Here is a 19612-nt window from a genome sequence, read left to right on the forward strand (position 1 = left end):
TCTAGCTCTCCGGGTCTGGATAAGGGGGTGTTGTTGTGCTGGACTGTTGTCTGGGTCTGTGCTGACTGCAGTGTAATCACCTGCTGTTCCAGCTCCACCTGCCTTACCTCCAGCGGGGTAAGTTATCCATCATTTCAATGAGGGGGTAGTGCTCTGTGCTGGGAGGTTGACTTTCCGCTTGGGGTTGCTCGTCTGTGGGGTTATATAATGAAGAGGTCTGGTCTGACCCGCTCGGGGTGGGTGTATCTTTCTCAAGGGAGAGCTTCTCCTGCTGAGCTAATTCTTGATTAGGTGAAAGTCCAGCTGAAACTGTTGGGGTTGCCCTGTGCCAATACTGTTCCAGACTCATAGAGATTTATATTAGCTGACTCAGAGTCCTCGTTGTCTAGTATCCTGAGTTTTCACCCTTCTGTAACACCCCCCTCTCAACAGATGGGTAGTGTGCTAATATAGCACTGTGCCATGCCAGGGGATGGTCTGTGTGGAAGATGAGTTTGCTGATGTTCCCATTTTTATAATAGTCAGCAAAAAGTGTCTCTTATTTTCCATAAGGAGCTTCATTTTGTGCTCTTTTCGTGTCTTATCATTCTTTACATACACAGGGTACTGTATTTTAACTACCTCTGAACAGCGGAAGGCAGCTTCTAAGGCCTCTCCATTTGGTTGAAGTAGACTGTGCGACTCTCCTGCCATTGTTGGGCTAAAAGGCTTTGACACCTCTCAGTTGACACGGCAGTGCTAATTGAAGTTGTATCAAGCTTGGCAGCCTTAATTTAGCATTCAGTCCTTATAAAGTGATGTAATGTATTTATTCTTTTTGGCTTTTGGAAATAAATATAGCTTCAGACTAAACATTACTCACTCAGTTCCAGGTTGGAAGGTGTTTTCAGGTTTCTGTTGTTTTTCAGAGCATTAGCTGCATAGCTTTGGAATAATAATCTTTGGTAGTTGTAAGCCTTCCAGGTGATTACGTAATTCCGTCTAAAGTCAGGTTGTAGGCTTTGAGTTTTGAGTTGGAGTGAAGGTTATGTTGTAGAGAGTTGTATTCTGTATATGTTCCTGACAAAAAATCCAAGTTGATCTAACTCTAAATCTATATATTTTTAAGAACGTGCTGAAAAATGCAGGAGCTCATCTGCTCATGGCCTTTCCTCTCTGTCTTTTCCTTTTCCTTTGCTCTCTCCCTCTCCCTCTCAGTTTACCTGCCAAATTGATCAATGGGGGAATTGATTGGTGTGACGTGTATTTCCTATTGACCTAGCCAAGACCCGTCTCTAGAACCAGCAAAATGGTTACCGTCTCTACACCAGCATGTATGTACAATGCTGGTCAACACACTCTTTTATCCAGTCTCGTTTAGAAATTCTAAAACAAACTTGTAGTTTGCTTGTAGTATCTGCTTACCTCTGGTTGATTCTCTGAGGTCTTTGCACAGTAATCCTTAATGTTCACTACACAGGTCACATTGCCTTATCAAGACCTTTCGATCAGAGGGATACTTTGGCATGTACAGAGGTAGGACAAAATTGTGTGTTTGTGTGTTTGTGTATGTGTGTGTGTGTGTTCATGCGTGCGTGTGTGCACATAGGTTTGAGCATGTTCTTTGTTTAAGTCTCTGTGACTCTGTGTCTCTCTATTTCTTTGGCCATTGGGTGCTGCTGTGAACCTGACTCTGGTCACTCCAGAGAAGGCCATCAAACTAGCTGCCAATGACTTCTTTACACAGCACCTGTCCAAGGATGGGTGAGTAGTGCTCAGAGGCCTCTTTCAAACACCTGCCTGTCAAATACAATCATACACCAGTCGTAACTGACTGGTACACCAACCTCTTGCCCACTCTAATCTCTTTGAATAGATGTACTTGAAAGATGTAGTATATACAGTGGGGAGAACAAGTATTTGATACACTGCCGATTTTGCAGGTTTTCCAACTTACAAAGCATGTAGAGGTCTGTAATTTTTATCATAGGTACACTTCAACTGTGAGAGACGGAATCTAAAACAAAAATCCAGAAAATCACATTGTATGATTTTTAAGTAATTAATTTGCATTTTATTGCATGACATAAGTATTTGATACATCAGAAAAGCAGAACTTAATATTTGGTACAGAAACCTTTGTTTGCAATTACAAAGATCATACGTTTCCTGTAGTTATTGACCAGGTTTGCACACACTGCAGCAGGGATTTTGGCCCACTCCTCCATACAGACCTTCTCCAGATCCTTCAGGTTTCGGGGCTGTCGCTGGGCAATACGGACTTTCAGCTCCCTCCAAAGATTTTCTATTGGGACTGGCTAGGCCACTCCAGGACCTTGAGATGCTTCTTACGGAGCCACTCCTTAGTTGCCCTGGCTGTGTGTTTCGGGTCGTTGTCATGCTGGAAGATCCAGCCACGACCCATCTTCAATGCTCTTACTGAGGGAAGGAGGTTTTTGGCCAAGATCTCGCGATACATGGCCCCATCCATCCTCCCCTCAATATGGTGCAGTCGTCCTGTCCCCTTTGCAGAAAAGCATCCCCAAAGAATGATGTTTCCACCTCCATGCTTCACGGTTGGGAGGGTGTTCTTGGGGTTGTACTCAACCTTCTTCTTCCTCCAAACACGGCGAGTGGAGTTTAGACCAAAAAGCTCTATTTTTGTCTCATCAGACCACATGACCTTCTCCCATTCCTCCTCTGGATCATCCAGATGGTCATTGGCAAACTTCAGACGGGCCTGGAAATGCGCTGGCTTGAGCAGGGGGACCTTGCATGCGCTGCAGGATTTCAATCCATGACGGTGTAGTGTGTTACTAATGGTTTTCTTTGAGACTGTGGTCCCAGCTCTCTTCAGGTCATTGACCAGGTCCTGCCGTGTAGTTATGGGCTGATCCCTCACCTTTCTCATGATCATTGATGCCCCACGAGGTGAGATCTTGCATGGAGCCCCAGACCGAGGGTGGTTGACCGTCATCTTCAACTTCTTCCATTTTCTAATAATTGCGCCAACAGTTGTTGCCTTCTCACCAAGCTGCTTGCCTATTGTCCTGTAGCCCATCCCAGCCTTGTGCAGGTCTACAATTTTATCCCTGATGTCCTTACACAGCTCTCTGGTCTTGGCCATTGTGGAGAGATTGGAGTCTGTTTGATTGAGTGTGTGTACAGGTGTCTTTTATACAGGTAACAAGTTCAAACAGGTGCAGTTAATACAGGTAATGAGTGGAGAACAGGAGGGCTTCTTAAAGAAAAACTAACAGGTCTGTGAGAGCCGGAATTCTTACTGGTTGGTAGGTGATCAAATACTTATGTCATGCAATAAAATGCAAATTAATTACTTAAAAATCATACAATGTGATTTTTTTGGATTTTTGTTTTAGATTCCGTCTCTCACAGTTGAAGTGTACCTATGATAGAAATTACAGACCTCTACATGCTTTGTAAGTAGGAAAACCTGCAAAATCGGCAGTGTATCAAATACTTGTTCTCCCCACTGTACTATATCAGCTTTAACTAACTTATTGTTTGGATTTGATATACAGATCACAAATAGGATTCTAATAATATCTTCACTATGTGCTGGGATCTAGTGGTAATACATTAGAGGTATAAATATTTTGTAAACATACAGCATGGATGATAGGACCGATCCCATAGGCCCTGCAGCATTATCCGCATGACATACCTGGCCTATCTTTAGCGTCCCTCAACATTTCCATGGGGACCAACAACATGGCTGATAAATTATTGAGTGACCTGCGCTAGTGAACTGGTGAATTATTAACTTGTTTCTAAGACTGTATATGTGTGTGTGCATGTATGTATGTGTGTGTGTGTGTGTGTGTGTGTGTGTGTGTGTGTGTGTGTGTGTGTGTGTGTGTGTGTGTGTGTGTGTGTGTGTGTGTGTGTGTGTGTGTGTGTGTGTGTGTGTGTGTGTGTGTGTGTGTGTGTGTGTGTGTGTGTGTGTGTGTGTGTGTGTGTGTGTGTGTGTGTGTGTGTGTGTGTGTGTGTGTGTGTGTGTGTTTCTTTATGTGTATCACTAATGGTATGTTTATTGTTTTATGCATGTTTATGGTCATGTCCTTTGTGGATAGAAACAGGGAGTTTTAAGTTGTATGCATTTTGTTTAATGTATGTAAAACACTTGAGATAGCACCAGACCATCCAGAGAAATTAGCAAAGTCATTGAACTAAAATAATTATGACATTTGTTTTCTCTCTCAGTCAGAAGCTCACCCTGCTGAGGGAGATGCTGGTGGGTTGTGGTGCTGGTACATGTCAGGAAAACTCAGCTGGGGTATCAGCCTCAGACAGCTTTCTACTACCATCTTGTGGCTCAACAGTAATTATGCACAATAGTTGTGTGTCTCCCTGGGTGTTTGAACTCTTCTGAAACACAGTCACACTTTCTCTCCATCTCTTTGTCTCTCCATCTCTCTGTCTTTCCATCTCTCTGTCTCTACATCTCTCTGTCTCTCCATCTCTCTGTCTTTCCATCTCTCTGTCTCTTCATCTCTCCATCTCTTTGACTCTCCATCTCTCTGTCTCTCCATCTATCTGTCTCTCCATCTCTTTATCTCTCCATCTCTCTGTCTCTCCATCTCTTTGTCTCTCCATCTCTCTGTCTCTTCATCTCTCTGTCTCTCCATCTCTTTGTCTCTCCATCTCTCTGTCTCTCCATCTCTTTGTTTCTCCATCTCTTTGTTTCTCCATCTCTCTGTCTCTCCATCTCTTTGTTTCGCCATCTCTCTGTCTCTCCATCTCTTTGTCTCTCCATCTCTTTGTCTCTCCATCTCTTGGTGCAGGTCATCATCACCACTCCCATGGAGATGCTAAAGATCCAGTTACAGGATGCAGGGCAGATAGGTGAGAGATGGGTAGAAGAAGGAGAGAGGAGGTTGTATGTTCCCCTGTTCCCAGTCAATGTTTCATGACTAACCAATATCTTGTCAGACAAACAAACACGAACAGATCACAGAGATCTGATCAGTTAGAACCAGTAACAACCAGCATTGTTATTGTATCAATGTAAAATTGTTGTTTAATTGCTTGACCACATTTTTGACTCTTCCTTGTGTTCCTGTGATTCCCCAAATGTATTTTTGTTTGCCAACTTTTCCTGCAGTATTCCTGCATCTCTGTCCCTGGTTGATGATGTCACACTGATGATACTGATGATGTTGTGTGTGTTATGACACATGTAGAGGCTCAGAGGAAGCTGATGTTCCAGGCTGCAGGTGGGGCCCCTGGGGGTCCAGTGGAGTTGAGGTCCCATACAGCAATGCAGCTCACCCGGGAGATGGTAAGGACATCTCCATACAGCAATGCAGCTTACCTGTGGATGGTAAGGACAGTCGTGTGTGTGTTTATACAGGTATGAGTGTGTATACAGTTGTAAGGTTTTTCCGTGCATCAGCAACACAGAACAGCTGCCTCCGTTAAGACAAGGAGTGGAGATCTGTGTCTATTTGTCAATAACAGCTGGTGAGCAAAATCAAAAATGAATGAAGTCTCGAGGTCTTGCTCACCTGAGGTAGAGTGTCTCATGATAAGCTGTAGACCACACTATTTACTAAGAGACTTTTCATCTATATTTTTCGTAACTGTCTATTTACCACCACAAACCAATGCTGGCACTAAGACCGTACTCAACGAGCTGTATAAAGCCATAAGCAAACAAGAAAATGCTCCTGAGGCGGCCCTCCTAGTGGCCCGGGGACTTTAATGCAGAGAAACATAAATCAGTTTTACCTGTTACGTGCAAAAAGAAGGAAAAAACTCTAGACTACCTTTACTCCAAACACAAAGACGCGTACAAAGCTCTCCCTCGCACTCCATTTGGCAAATCTGACCATAATTCTATCCTCCTGATTCCAAGCAAAAACTAAAGCAGGAAGTACCAGTGACTTGCTCAATACGGAGGTGGTCAGATGACGCAGATGCTAAGCTACAGGACTGTTTTGTTAGCTCGGACTGGAATATGTTCCGGGACTCATCCGATTTCATTGAGGAGTATACCACATCAGTCACCGGCTTCATCAATAAGTGCATCAATGACGTTGTCCCCACAGTGACCATACGTATATATCCCAACCAGAAGCCATGAATTGCAGGCAACGTCCGCACCGAGCTAAAGGGTAGAGCTGCCGCTTTCAAGGAGCGGGACTCTAACCCAGACGCTTATAAGAAATCCTGCTATGCCCTCAGGTGAACCATCAAACAGGCAAAGTGTAAATACAGGACTAAGATTGAATCCTACTACACTGGCTCCAACGGTTGTCGGATGTGGCAAGGCTTGTAAACTATTACAGACTACAAAGGGAAGCCCAGCCGCGAGCTGCCCAGTGACACAAGCCTACCAGATGAACTAAATTACTTCTATGCGCGCTTCGAGGCAAGCAACACTGAAGCATGGATGAGAGCACCAGCTGTTCCAGACGACTGTGTGCTCACGCTTGCCGCAGTCGATGTGAGTAAGACCTTTAAAAAAAAATGTTAACCCCCTTTATCTCCCCAATTTTGATCTTGTCTCATCGCTGCAACGCCCCAGCGGGCTCAGGAGGCGAAGGTCGAGTCCTGCATCCCCTGAAACATGACCCACCAAACCGTGCTTCTTACCTTCTTATGGACGGTAGCGTCCCACCTGGCAAACATCCGGTGAAATTGCAGAACGTGATATTCAAACTACAGAATTATAAATATTTAACTTTCATAAAATCACAAGTGTAATACATCAAAATAAAGCTAAACCTCTTGTTAATCCAGCCGCTGTGTCAGATTTCAAAAAGGCTTTACGGCGAAAGCAAACCATGCGATAATCTGAGGACAGCGCCCCGCATACAAAAGCATGAAAAACATATTTCAACCAGGCAGGTGCGCCACGAAAGTCAGAAATAGCGATATAATAAACGCCTTACCTTTGATGATTTTCTTCTGTTGGCACTCCAAAAGGTCCCAGAAACATCACAAATGGTCCTTTTGTTCGATATTGTCCTTCTTTATATCCATAAAACTCAGTTTAGCTGGCGCGCTTCAGTCAACAATCCACCCAGTTTCCCTCCATCAAAATGCATACAAAATGAATCCCAAACGTTACTAATAACTTTTCCAAACAAGTCAAACAACGTTTATAATCAAACCTTAGGTACCCTAATACGTAAATAAACAATCAAATTTAAGATGGAGAATCGTTATTGTCTTTACCGGAGAAAAATATCAAAGAACGCGCTCTCTTCCACGCGCTTGGATACACTACAGCCAAAATGGGAGCCACCTAGAAAAAAAATTTCTGGCAATTTTTTCCAAAAACCAGCATGAAACTCTTTCTAAAGACTGTTGACATCTAGTGGAAGCCCTAGGAACTGCAATCTGGGAGGATGTGTTTTTTTGGGATAGTTTGTCCTCTGGGTTTTGCCTGCCATAACAGTTCTGTTATACTCACAGACATCATTTTAACAGTTTTAGAAACTTTAGAGTGCTTTCTATCAAAATCTATTATATGCATATCCTAGCTTCTGGGCCTGAGTAACAGGCATTTTACTTTGGGCACGTTTTTCATCTGACGTGAAAATACTGCCCCCTACCCAAGAGAGGTTAACACCCGCTCGCTTAACCCAGAAGCCATCCGCACCAATGTGTTGCAGCAAACACCACCAACTGTGAGCCGCCCTATGGGACTCCCGATCACGGCCAGTTCTGATACAGCCCGGGATTGAACCCGGGTCTGTACTGACGACTCTAGCACTGCCTTAGACCACTGCGCCACTTGGCAGGCCCATGAGTATGATCTTTAAAACAAGTCAACATTCACAAGGCTGCAGGGCCAGACGTATTACCAGGACCTGTACTACGAGCATGCACTGACCAACTGGCAAGTGTCTTCACTGACATTTTCAACCTGTCCCTGGCCGAGTCTATAATACCTACATGTTTCAAGCAGACCACCTTGGTCCCTGTGCCCAAGTACACCAAGGTAACCTACCTAAATGACTACCGACCCGTAGCACTCACGTCTGTAGCAATGAAGTGCTTTGAAAGGCTGGTCATGGCTCACATCAACACCATCAGCCCAGAAACCATAGACCCACTACAATTTGCAAACCGCCCCAAAATATCCACAGATGACGCAATCGCTACTGCACTCAAAACTGCCCTTTCCATCCTGGACAAAATTAACAATTTCGTGAGAATGCTGTTAATTGACTACAGCTCAGCGTTCAACACCATCGTGCCCTCAAAGCTCATCACTAAGCTAAGAACCCTGGGACTAAGCACCTCCCTCTGCAACTGGATCCTGGACATCCTCACCGGCCGCCCCCAGGTGGTAAGGGTGGGCAACAACACATCTGTCACGCTGATCCTTAACACACGGGCCCCTTAGGGCTGCATGCTTAGTCCCCTCCTATACTCCCTGCTCACAAATGACTGTGTGGCCAAGCACGACTCCAACATCATCATTAAGTTTGCAGAAGACACAACGGTGGTAGGCCTGATCACAGACAACGATGAGACAGCCTATAGGGAGGAGGTCAGAGACCTGGAAGGGTGGTGCCAGGACAACAACCTTTCCCTCAACGTGATCAAGACAAAGGAGATGATTGTGGACTACAGGACAAGGAGGGCCAAGCACGTCCCCATTCTCATCGACGGGGCTGTAGTGGAGCAGGTTGAGAGCGTCAAGTTCCATGGTGTCCACATCACCAACACACTATCATGGTCCAAACACACCAAGACAGTCATGAAGAGGGCACGACAATGCCCATTCCCCCAAAGATTTGGCATGGGTCCTCAGATCCTCAAAAAGTTCTACAGCTGCACCATCGAGAGCATCCTGACTGGTTGCATCACCGCCTGGTATGGCAACTGCTCGGCCTCCGACCGCAAGGGGCTACAGAGGGTAGTGTGTACGGCCCAGTACATCACTGGGGCCAAGCTTCCTGCCAACCAGGACCTATATACCAGTCGGTGTCAGAGAAAGGCTCACATTTTGTTTCTTAACTATTATCTTTATTAAAACTGCGTTGTTGGTTAATTAAGGGCTTGTAAGTAACCATTTCACGGTAAGGTCTGCTACACCTGTTGTATTCGACGCATGTGACAAATAATATGTGATTTGATTTGATTTGATTATGCCTGCCGTGTCCCCTGTAAGCCAATTGATACAGTTTGTGTGTTTCAGTGATTAAGACCAGAATTCAGACCATGTCACAGGGAAGTCAGGAGAACACCTACAGCAGTGACAGACTGCATCAGGTAACCTCTCCTTCTCACTCTAACTCTTCCACTGCTTCCCTCCTGGTTTTGACAGGCCTTTTCTGATCAATTATATCCATATTATCTGATGGTAGAACATTACATCATCTACTGGTACTATGACATAAACGGAAAAGGCATTTTAGGCTAGAATATACAGTACCAGAATATACAGTAACAGAATATACAGTGCCAGTCAAAAGTTTGGACACACCTACTCATTCAAGGGTTTTTCTTTATTTTTAATGAAGACTGTAAATTGATTAAAATAGCACACAGATTTTTATAAGATGGAATAATTAAACAAACTACTGCAAATTCAGCTGATCACACTGCAATAATATTAATGTGTGTGCAGAGCTCCAGTGATTCAATGCTCTTGTTAAGAAATCTCAACACCTGAGTAGCTCTGAAAGGATTTGATACTGTGTGTATCACTGAGTACACCAAACATTAGGAACACCTTCCTAATATTAAGTTACTCTGTGTAAATTCCAATATATTGAAGAGTTTCATTCCAAACTGCTTTATACACCAACTTTTCAAGTTTTTTCATAAAAAATGAGTGCTTATGGATACCTTTGAGTAAAATGTTACTGTTCTCAGGTTTCCATCCAACCTTTTTATGCACGTGAAGAACATGTCGGATAGAAAATGTGTCACGACCGTCCTGATGGAAACACCAGATTTGTCGTAAACTTTCCAAATGTTGACATAACTAAATACAATAGACAAGGTGGGATCCTTTGGTCAGTAAAATGTATTATGTGAGAGATGGTGGTGGAAAGGCTTTTAAGTGCAAATATTGATTTAATAACCATATCGAAGCAATCCTGCAGTCACGAGATGACATGTGTGGTCCTCCCACTCCGACTTTGGAAAGCGTACAGTTTATTAGGCTACAGATAATGAACTCCACAGCATGGTGAAAGTGCAAAGTGATGAGCTTGATGCTCCTTTCCAAAAATATTGAGGGTCTTATTTTTTCTATTGGTAATTTAGTCTAGCGGCCAGCTGTCTAAACTTGTAGTATTCATGGTCGAATTACCGACTGGGGGACCCCCATTGATTTTGTTTGTCACACTCACTCAGATATCTTACTAAAAACAGCTAACATTTCTCTCCACCCTATGTCAACATGTGTAGAAATGTTGCTTAGGGCCCCCAAAAAAGCTAGGGCCGGCTCTGGCTGCATTTGTGGGTATGGATGTGGGTACTCAGACCCGCGAGCCACTGCTGCTCCCCATGATAAATTCAGATTTTCTTTTGTGGCCCCCACAATAATTTAAGTTAGGCTATACCCGCACTGTATCTACGAGCTGTTGGCTAGAGTGCATGAGCCAATACCAGAGTGGGCACCTTCGCTATATTAACTCAATATTTTATGTAACAAAACCATCAGTAAAAATGTGATGGAAACCAATTTAACATTTAAATCTCTGACTTGTGGTCAGACTCGCTCGTGCGGAACCACCTACTGTATGCTTGCGCCTTTTTTCAATGCTAATTTGAATGTCATTGAGAAAACAGAGAAGTGTCCATTTTTTTTCTCAAACATCCTTTCTGAATTTAAAAGTAATCCTCAAAGTAATCATCTAGTTTTTCAAAAGTATCTGTAATCTGATTACAATATTTTTGCTGCTAACGAAATGGATTACAGTTATCGTTTTTTTGTAATCCTTTACATGTAACGGATTAGATTAATCCGTTACTCCCCAACCCTGCCCTTCGTGTACAAGGGGGTCTATGACATCATCCTATCTAGGGTTCTATATCTATGATCACCAATGTGTCATTTGTACAGTTCTTAAATATATAGGTATATGGATATATTTGTCACATTTGACTATAAAACATTGCAGTGCTACTGCTTTCTCTGTGAGTGAGGTGGATATATGGCATTTTGCAACAGAATCTCTTTGAAATGAAACCATCTAATGATAGATTTCAAACAAATACATGTCTGTCATTTAATAACCATGCCCTGATGGGGAAAAACACACATCTCTGTCTTTATTTCATCATGTCAACTGTCTATTTGGGGCTACGGTTTGTTTTGGGCAGGACAGTAGTAACACTGTCAAAAACAGGATGTGATGCTGAGGAAATTCCGAAGTTTCATTTCCAGTCAGAACTGTTAGTCAGGAAAGGAGAACTGGCATCTCAGCTGGCTTTCTCTGCCAACAAAACATTACTGTGCTGCAAGTTTATAATGTTAAACTGAAACTAAAACAAATATTATATATCATGAAAAAAATGTATGCTCATACAGTTATACTGACTCTACACACACTCATCATGAAACACTGCTGCTACTCTATTCATCATATATCCTGATGCCTAGTCACCTTACCCTTATACATATCTACCTCAATCGATCCAGTATCCCTGCACATTGGAAATATGGTACTGGAACTGACCCTGTACATAGCATGCTTACTTACTTTATCATGTTCTTTTTATTTCCATATCTCGTGGGTTTTTGTTCTCCCTTGATTAATGCATTGTTAGGGTTAGAGCTCACAAGAAAGGTATTTCACAGTTAAGATCAAATTCTTATTTACAATGACAGCCTACCCCAGCCAAACCCGGATAACGCTGGGCCTATGGTGCACCGCCCTATGGGACTCCCAATCACAGCCGGATGTGATGCAGCCTGGATTCAAACCAGGGACTGCAGTGACGCCTCTAGCACTGAGATGCAGTGCCTTTGACCGCTGCGCCATTCGGGAGCCCAAACTGTACTTGTGCATGTGACTTGAAACTTGAAATAAAGTAATTAACAGACCTATTTGAAAAACTTAAAGTATACTGAAACTATTATCTTTGACTAAAATTTAATAAAAAACATCATCAAATCAAATCAAATGTTATTGGTCACATACATATATTTAGCAGATGTTATTGCGGGTGTAGCGAAATGCTTATGTTCCTAGCTCCAACAGTGCAGTATTATCTAACAATTCACAACAATACACACAAATCTAAAAGTAAAAGAATGGATTTAAGAAATATATAAATATTAGGACGAGCAATGTCAGAGTGGCATTGACTAAAATACAGTAGAATAGAGTATATACATATGAAATGAGTAAAGCAGTATGTAAACATTATTAAAGTGACTAGTGATTCCATGTCTATGTATATAGGGCAGCAGCCCCTAAGGTGCAGGCTTGAGTAGTCGGGTGGTAGCCAGCTAGTGATGGCTATTTAACAGTCTGATGGCCATAAGCTGTTTTTCACTCTCTCCGTCCCAGCTTTGATGCACCTGTACTGACCTCGCCTTCTGGATGATAGTGGGTTGAACAGGCCATGACTCAGGTGGTTGATGTCCTTGATGATTTTGGTGGTGATATGTCCACATGAATTATATTAAATTTTTGTATTTTTTTCAGAGGAAGGTCCTGAAAATTGTCAAAGACTCCAGTCACCCTAGTCATAGACTGTTCTCTCTGCTACCACACGGCAAGCGATACCAGAGCGCCAAGTCTAGGTCCAAGAGGCTTCTAAACAGCTTCTACTCCCAAGCCATAAGACTCCTGAACATCTAGTCAAATGGCTACCCAGACTATTCACATTGCCCCTCCCCTCTCCACACCACTTCCACTCTCTGTTGTCATCTATGCATAGTCACTTTAATTAACTCTACCTACATGTACATACTACCTTAACTAACCGGTGCCCCCGCACATTGACTCTGTACCGGCACCCCCCTGTATATATAGTTATTTTTTACTGTTCCTCTTTAATTACTTGTTACTTTTATCTCTTATTCTTATCCGTATTTTTTTAAACTTGCACTATCGGTTAGGGGCTCGTAAGTAAGCATTTCACTGTAAGGTCTACACCTGTTGATTTTGGCACATGTGACAAACAAAATTTGATTTGATTTGTTTCTAGGCTTTCATTGTAAATAAGAATTTGTTCTTAACTGACTTGCCTAGTTAAAAAAAAGGGAATGTGGAATGATTCCAATGTAAAATTGGAGTCATGAGAAGGGCTAACCTATGACCTGACCCATCACCTTATATATTACTGCCCTCCAGTTGTGACATCCCAAATAACACACAAAAAACTCTACAACCCATATTTCTTCTAGCCTCCCACAAATGCTTAATGCTCTTAACACTTAAACTGAAACAAAATAATATAAAAACAAAATATAAATATTTTTATACAACTTAAACTAAATAAAGTTATGTAAAAACTAACAGAAATAAAAACAAATATAAAAGCACATAACCTTGCTGTGCTGTCTCCATACTGACATGTCATTATGCTACCAACATGACGTCATCATGGCCATAAAAGTTTAAAACTAGTTTTTTCTTTTTTTTGTTACCTTTCAAAATTGTAATATTTGGTAACACTTTACATTAAGGTACTATTTTAAGTGTGTTTTAAGTACAGGTAACTGCCAAAATAAAGGAAACACTTGAATAAATGAGGGATACAAAGTATATTGAATGCAGTTTCTTCCACACAGGTGTGGTTAATTAAGCAATTAACGTCCCATCATGCGCTTAGGGTCATGTATAAAAATGCTGGGCAGGCCATTATTTTTGTTATCATGGCTATGCCCCGTAGGATGACATTGCCCCCATCCACAGGGAAGGAGTGGTCACTGATCTGATTGGCTGAGCATGAAAATTATGTAAACCATATACCATAGCTGTTTAAGTGACCAGATCTCAACCCAATTGAACACTTATGGGAGATTCTGGAGCAGCACCTGAGACAGTGTTTTCCACCAAAAAACAATGATTTCCAATTGAGGACTAAAACTAAATAGGAAGGTACAGTAAAGCATTAAAATCTGTATATTTTTTTCTGATGTTGTGTTGTTGCTGACTAGAAGAGGCAGTGTTAGTTAGCCATTCTCAAGAGGCCAGACATGGGTTATATCCAGAAACTGGTAGGCCTCACGAGATGCTAAGAGGGCTATGTACTTTAAACTATCCATATACATTTTTGTTGTTGTTGCAGTATGCCCCATAAAAGCTCCCTGGTCTTTGTTATTGAATCTTTGTTTGAAATTCACTGCTTGACTAAGAGACCTTACAGATAATTGTATGTGTATGATACAGAGATTAAGTAGTCATTCAAAAATCATGTTAAACACTACTATTGCACACAGAAGAAGTCGATGGAACTTATTATGTGACTTGTTAAGCACATTTTTACTCCTGAACACATTTAGGCTTGCCATAACAAAGGGATTGAATACTTATTGACTCAAGACAATTCAGATTTTCATTTTTAATTAATTTGTAGAAGTTTCTAAAACCCAAATTCCATGTTGACATTATGGGGTATTGTGTGTAGTCCAGTGACATAACATCTTAATTGAAACATTTTACATTCAGGTTGTAACACAAAAACATTTGGAAAAAGTAAAAGGATGTGAATACTTTCTGAAGGTACTGCACATTTCGACAGCAGAGGGACACGCCCCATCCACATCGACGGAGCCGCAGTGGACAAGGTGAAAAGCTTCAAGTTCCCCTGCGCAACAGCGCCTCTTCAATCTCAGGAGGCTAAAGAAATCCAGCTTGGCCCCTAAGATCCTCACAAACTTTTACAGATGCACCATTGAGAGCATCCTGTCGGGCTGTATCACTGCCTGGTTCGGCAACTGCACCACCCGCAACCGCAGGGCTCTCCAGAGGGTGGTGCGGTCTGCGCAACGCATCACCGGGGGCACAATGCCTGCCCTCCAGGACACCTAGAGCACCCGATGTCAAAAGAAGGCCAAAAAGATCATCAAAGACAACAACCACCCAAGTCAACCAGCCTGTTCACCTTGCTATCATCCAGAAGGCGAGGTCAGTACAGGTACATCAAAGCTGGGACCGAGAGTCTGAAAAACAGCTTCTATCTCAAGGCCATCAGACTGTTAAATAGCCATCCTTTGCCGGCCTCCACCCAGTACTCTGCCCTGAACTTAGTCACTAGCTACCACCTGGTTACTCAACCCTACACCTTAGAGGCTGCTAACCTATGTACATAGACATGGAATCACTGGTCACTTTAATAACGTTTACATACTGTTTTACTCATTTCATATGTACAGTTTAATACTGTATTCTAGTCAATGCCATCCCATTCAACTATTGCTGTATATATACTATTCTATCCTACGTATTCTACAAATATACTAAATATTCTATCCACATACCGTCCATAATGTCTATACATCCCATCACATATATATATATATTTTATACTTCGGACTCCGACATTGCTTGTCGTAATATTTATATGTTTCTTAATTCCATTCTTTTACATTTAGATCTGTGTGTATTGCTGTAAATTGTTAGATATTACTGCACTGCTGGAGCTAAGAACACAAGCATTTTGCTACACCCGCAATAGCATCTGCTAAATATGTGTATGCGACCAATAAAATTTGATTTGATTTGTAAACAAGACTAACAGTGACCAGTAGCAGGATAAATAGATACTAATGGTAATGGAAATCAATAATCAATGAACAGCAACATAGGTGTGAGGGGGAGCAGTAATTGTGTAACCCGTAAGATAAAGGTGCAATCTGTACGATGTGGACATGTAAAGTGCCTTTCATGTCTATGTCTATTAAATACCTGTAGTCTACCCTACTATAGTAGTCTATAATGAATCATATCATAAGGAATCATTCTCTCATATTAGGTGAGAGGCAAACTTTTGGAACCTCATCCATCATGACAATTACGACATTAAAAGCAGAAAAACAAACTGCATTGCTCCCATTAGTCTTATTAATGCAGACACATCACATTTTGATGCCTTGTTTTTTTAAGCAGTAGGCCGAGTTACACAATTGAGGAGTATCCTCCTTATTGCCCAAGACTTCAGAGCAGGTACTATAATTCATCTTGTCATGACCTGGAAATTCCTCATCTTGTGTAGCGGACAGACACTTCTGAGTGTAATAACTTGGGAGGACGAAGTTAGGGAATTCCAGCTTTTGGAAAACTAAACTCCTCCCTGGTCTGAGTGGAATATAAGAACAAGCTGCAGACCACAAACCAACATGAAACACAAGGGGGTTCAAACTGCCTGACTGACTAACTAACTAAGGAGCTGAAAGGTAAGAGATAATAACTCTGTTATATGAGGCAGTCACAGTTTAAATTGAATAAATTATCTGTAAATATGTTAGCAATTCATATAGTAGACTACGTTCTCTCTCTCCATGTTTCTTTCAGTCTGTCACATCTGCAAGTATGAAGCTGCTTCTAGCTGGACTTGTTCTGACCCTTATTGTAGGGGCTCAAGCTCAGTGGTACCGCTTCCCTGGTGAAGCTGCTCGAGGTCCGTTTATACACTTTAATCATTGTTTCTTCATTGTTGACAGAAATAGATACATAAATCAAGAGTAACAAATCATTCAAGAGTAACAAATCATTCAAGAGTAACAAATCATTCAAGAGCAACAATGTACTGTATTTGAGGACTCCTTTAAAGTCCTTGTTATTTCTTGAGGCTAGTGGTTTGAAATGTTGTAAAGTTCCTTGTAAGTGTCAAACTCAACATCCGTGTCCTCCTGACCCTGCAGGTGCTACAGACATGTGGCGTGCATATGGCGACATGAAGGACGCCAACTGGAAAAACTCAGACAAGTACTTCCACGCTCGGGGCAACTATGATGCTGCCAGGAGAGGACCAGGGGGCAGGTGGGCAGCAACAGTCATCAGGTGGGTGATTCCCAAATATCTGTGAGACGCTTATAATGTGGTTCAGTTGCTCATCAAATTATCTGATCAAAACTTTCTCCATTTAGTTCTTTATGGCAATTTTTGTAAAAAAAAAAAAGTCTGGTCAGAAAGACAATTTTACCATTATTGGTTCACTGTGGTTGGCGAGTTACTTATGTAATATTTCTCCTCTCTCAGTGATGGCCGGGAGAGGGTTCAGGGTTCCAGTGGTCGAGGACACGAGGACTCAGCAGCTGACCAGCAGGCTAACCGCTGGGGACGTAATGGAGGGGACCCCAACCGCTACAGACCCAATGGACTCCCAAGGAAATACTGAACCTAAAAAAAAGGAGGTTACTAGCCAAACTGAAAGGACCACAATCCAAACAAATATATTGCACTTAATTACTGCTTTTGGAGAAAAAAATCATATTCTCAAAAATGATTTTGCCCAAATGTTCTGATAATAGACAGGTACATGGTACTGAAACTTAGTATACAATGTATTTCAAAAGTGTTGCAAAAATAAAGTGATTACGCAACTAGAGACCGAATGTCTTTCTGTATTCAGTATGATACGACTGGGAAGGTTGGAAAGAAATGTTCAAATCCTGAAATGTACACTCAAATGATCTGGGGTTGACATTTTCTCAGCTTTCAACTGGCAACGGGTCAGCCCTTTACAACTAGTAACTGGGACATTTGGACAGTGGGTCAGCCGTACATAGTACATGTTTTTCATAGGATAGACATAGAAGAAGCTGAGAAAAACATAGGATACATAGAAGAAGCTGAGAGTATTGCAGGTGATGCAGTGATGTGAACTTTGAGGGTGCAACAACAATTCTAAGCCAATAGAGGTTGTGCATTTATTTGCCTCTGCTCATCCCTAAGCTACCTCCCTCTCGCCAACACAACACACACCGTGTCTTCCCCTTCTCACTTACAACCAATAGATGCTGGTTTAATTGACCACTGATCCACCAGGCCAATTTGTTGAGTGTAACGATTTAGCAGGGAATCCTGTTATTAGCGGGGCAGGGGATGTAAGGAGGCCTGCAGGTACCGTATAGGCTTGAACAGTTGGTCCAGGAGGATGGTAGGTCAGTTCATCACAAATAGCAATTATAATATTGGTATCTGCCACGTCCATTTCCCTGCTGTTAATGGAACATGACAGTTTGAATGAGGATTCAATTCAACATACTATGCAACTCTATTGAGACCGGAGGTTAGATGAGTAGGCTATGTATAATTTAACACAGATAGATAATATGCATAAAATTAGCATACAGCTAGGCTTTTGAACATAACCACTCATTATTACAGAATGCAGAATTACAGGCATAGTGTAAAATATGCACAGACATACAATGTATTGATCAGCCTGACCACACCTCCACACAAGCAACCAATGAGAGTATGGTCCAAAGTACTGTACCACCTTCTTTGGAACAGACTTTGAACAGACTGAGTGAGAGAGAGAGAGAGAGAGAGAGACAGAGAGAGAGAGAGACAGAGACAGAGAGAGACAGAGAGAGACAGAGAGAGAGAGAAAGAGATGAACTAAGAAATTGTAACACAGAGGAATTGTAACACAGAGGAATTGTAACCCAGGTATATGGCTTTCCTAGGTTTTCAGTTTTTGTCACTCTTAATTTGAAAATATGAACTTTAGGGCTCAAAGTGATGTCAATATCAATATCATAGATTTCGCTATATCATGATAAACTTCACCTGAGATGTGTAATGGGTAGCAACAGGGTTCAGCTTCACCAAGTAGAAATAAGTAGCCTCAGCAGTTGCACTCAGCATCTTTGTGATGAGCCCTGAAATGGAGCTAGGAAAACATAAGCATCATGTCTTGATCCCCCAATCTGTGTATACATTTATGTGGAAGGTTCACATGGTGAGCAATGATGTGTAGTTAATGGGTGAACTATGTTAAGTCAGGTTTACCTGACAATCATAACACTCAAATCTGAATGTGCAAGGCAGATAGGTGGTGGAATGGGTATAGTGTTATGTGGATGTATTTATTCATGATGTATTAACAAACTAGATGTGGTAAGTCTCTACATTACCACATGTAATCCATTCCTGGCAATGAAAAATACATGAGCTCATACTGTACATATAAATGAAGCATTTTTATTTATTTTTGTTTATATTATAGACAGACCACTCCTGTGGCTTCTCTTAGGTACTATTCTATGACCAAGGTTTTTGCACAGCACAGCACAGAAGATCCTTTTATAAAGACAACAAAGTGAAATATTTGGTCAAAGGTATATTGTTACAAACCTGCAAAGAGAGGAGTGCTGTGAGCAGACAGACTAGACCTCAAACAGATATACACCCATATTTCTAATCACAGTATTGGATGTCCCATCTCCCTCTCTCTTTCTCTGCTTTCTCTTGCTCCATTCAAATACAATGCACACACACAAATCAGGAGAGATTTGGGAGGAGTAGGAGTAGAGGAAATAGAAAGAATGGGGGTTAGAATTAGCGTTGAGGGAGGGGTGGAGGGGAAGGATTGATGTGATTGGTTCAGAAGGAGGGTGGCTGTACAATCAGCTTCTTCTGAAAGCATGGCTCAATGTATGAACACTCTTCATTTCAGGTAGCCTGCCAACACAACATTGAGGTAAATACTATTATTCCCAGGGATAAGCCAA

General features: G+C 41.9%; 1 protein-coding gene and 2 long non-coding RNA genes across 3 annotated transcripts; all 3 read left to right on the forward strand.

The window, feature by feature from the left end:
- Positions 1–1012: 1012 nt before the first annotated feature.
- On the forward strand, positions 1013–6194 carry LOC139563010 (uncharacterized). The gene is made up of 5 exons (XR_011672472.1): positions 1013–1313; positions 1460–1515; positions 1686–1743; positions 4204–4845; positions 5184–6194. It is a non-coding gene; the product is annotated as an uncharacterized lncRNA (long non-coding RNA).
- Positions 6195–7110: 916 nt separating this feature from the next.
- LOC139563011 (uncharacterized) lies at positions 7111–15846 on the forward strand. The gene is made up of 2 exons (XR_011672473.1): positions 7111–9231; positions 14652–15846. It is a non-coding gene; the product is annotated as an uncharacterized lncRNA (long non-coding RNA).
- A 332-nt stretch (positions 15847–16178) lies between these two features.
- Positions 16179–17478, forward strand: LOC139563009 (serum amyloid A-5 protein-like). Its single transcript, XM_071381242.1, has 4 exons — positions 16179–16324; positions 16443–16548; positions 16793–16931; positions 17130–17478. Exons 2-4 carry the CDS (start codon positions 16461–16463, stop codon positions 17266–17268), a joined length of 366 nt encoding a protein of 121 aa, XP_071237343.1. The 5' UTR covers positions 16179–16324; positions 16443–16460; the 3' UTR covers positions 17269–17478.
- The last annotated feature ends 2134 nt before the right edge of the window (positions 17479–19612 follow it).

This window comes from Salvelinus alpinus, chromosome 33, assembly GCF_045679555.1.
Source record: "Salvelinus alpinus chromosome 33, SLU_Salpinus.1, whole genome shotgun sequence".
Taxonomy (NCBI): Eukaryota; Metazoa; Chordata; class Actinopteri; order Salmoniformes; family Salmonidae; genus Salvelinus; species Salvelinus alpinus.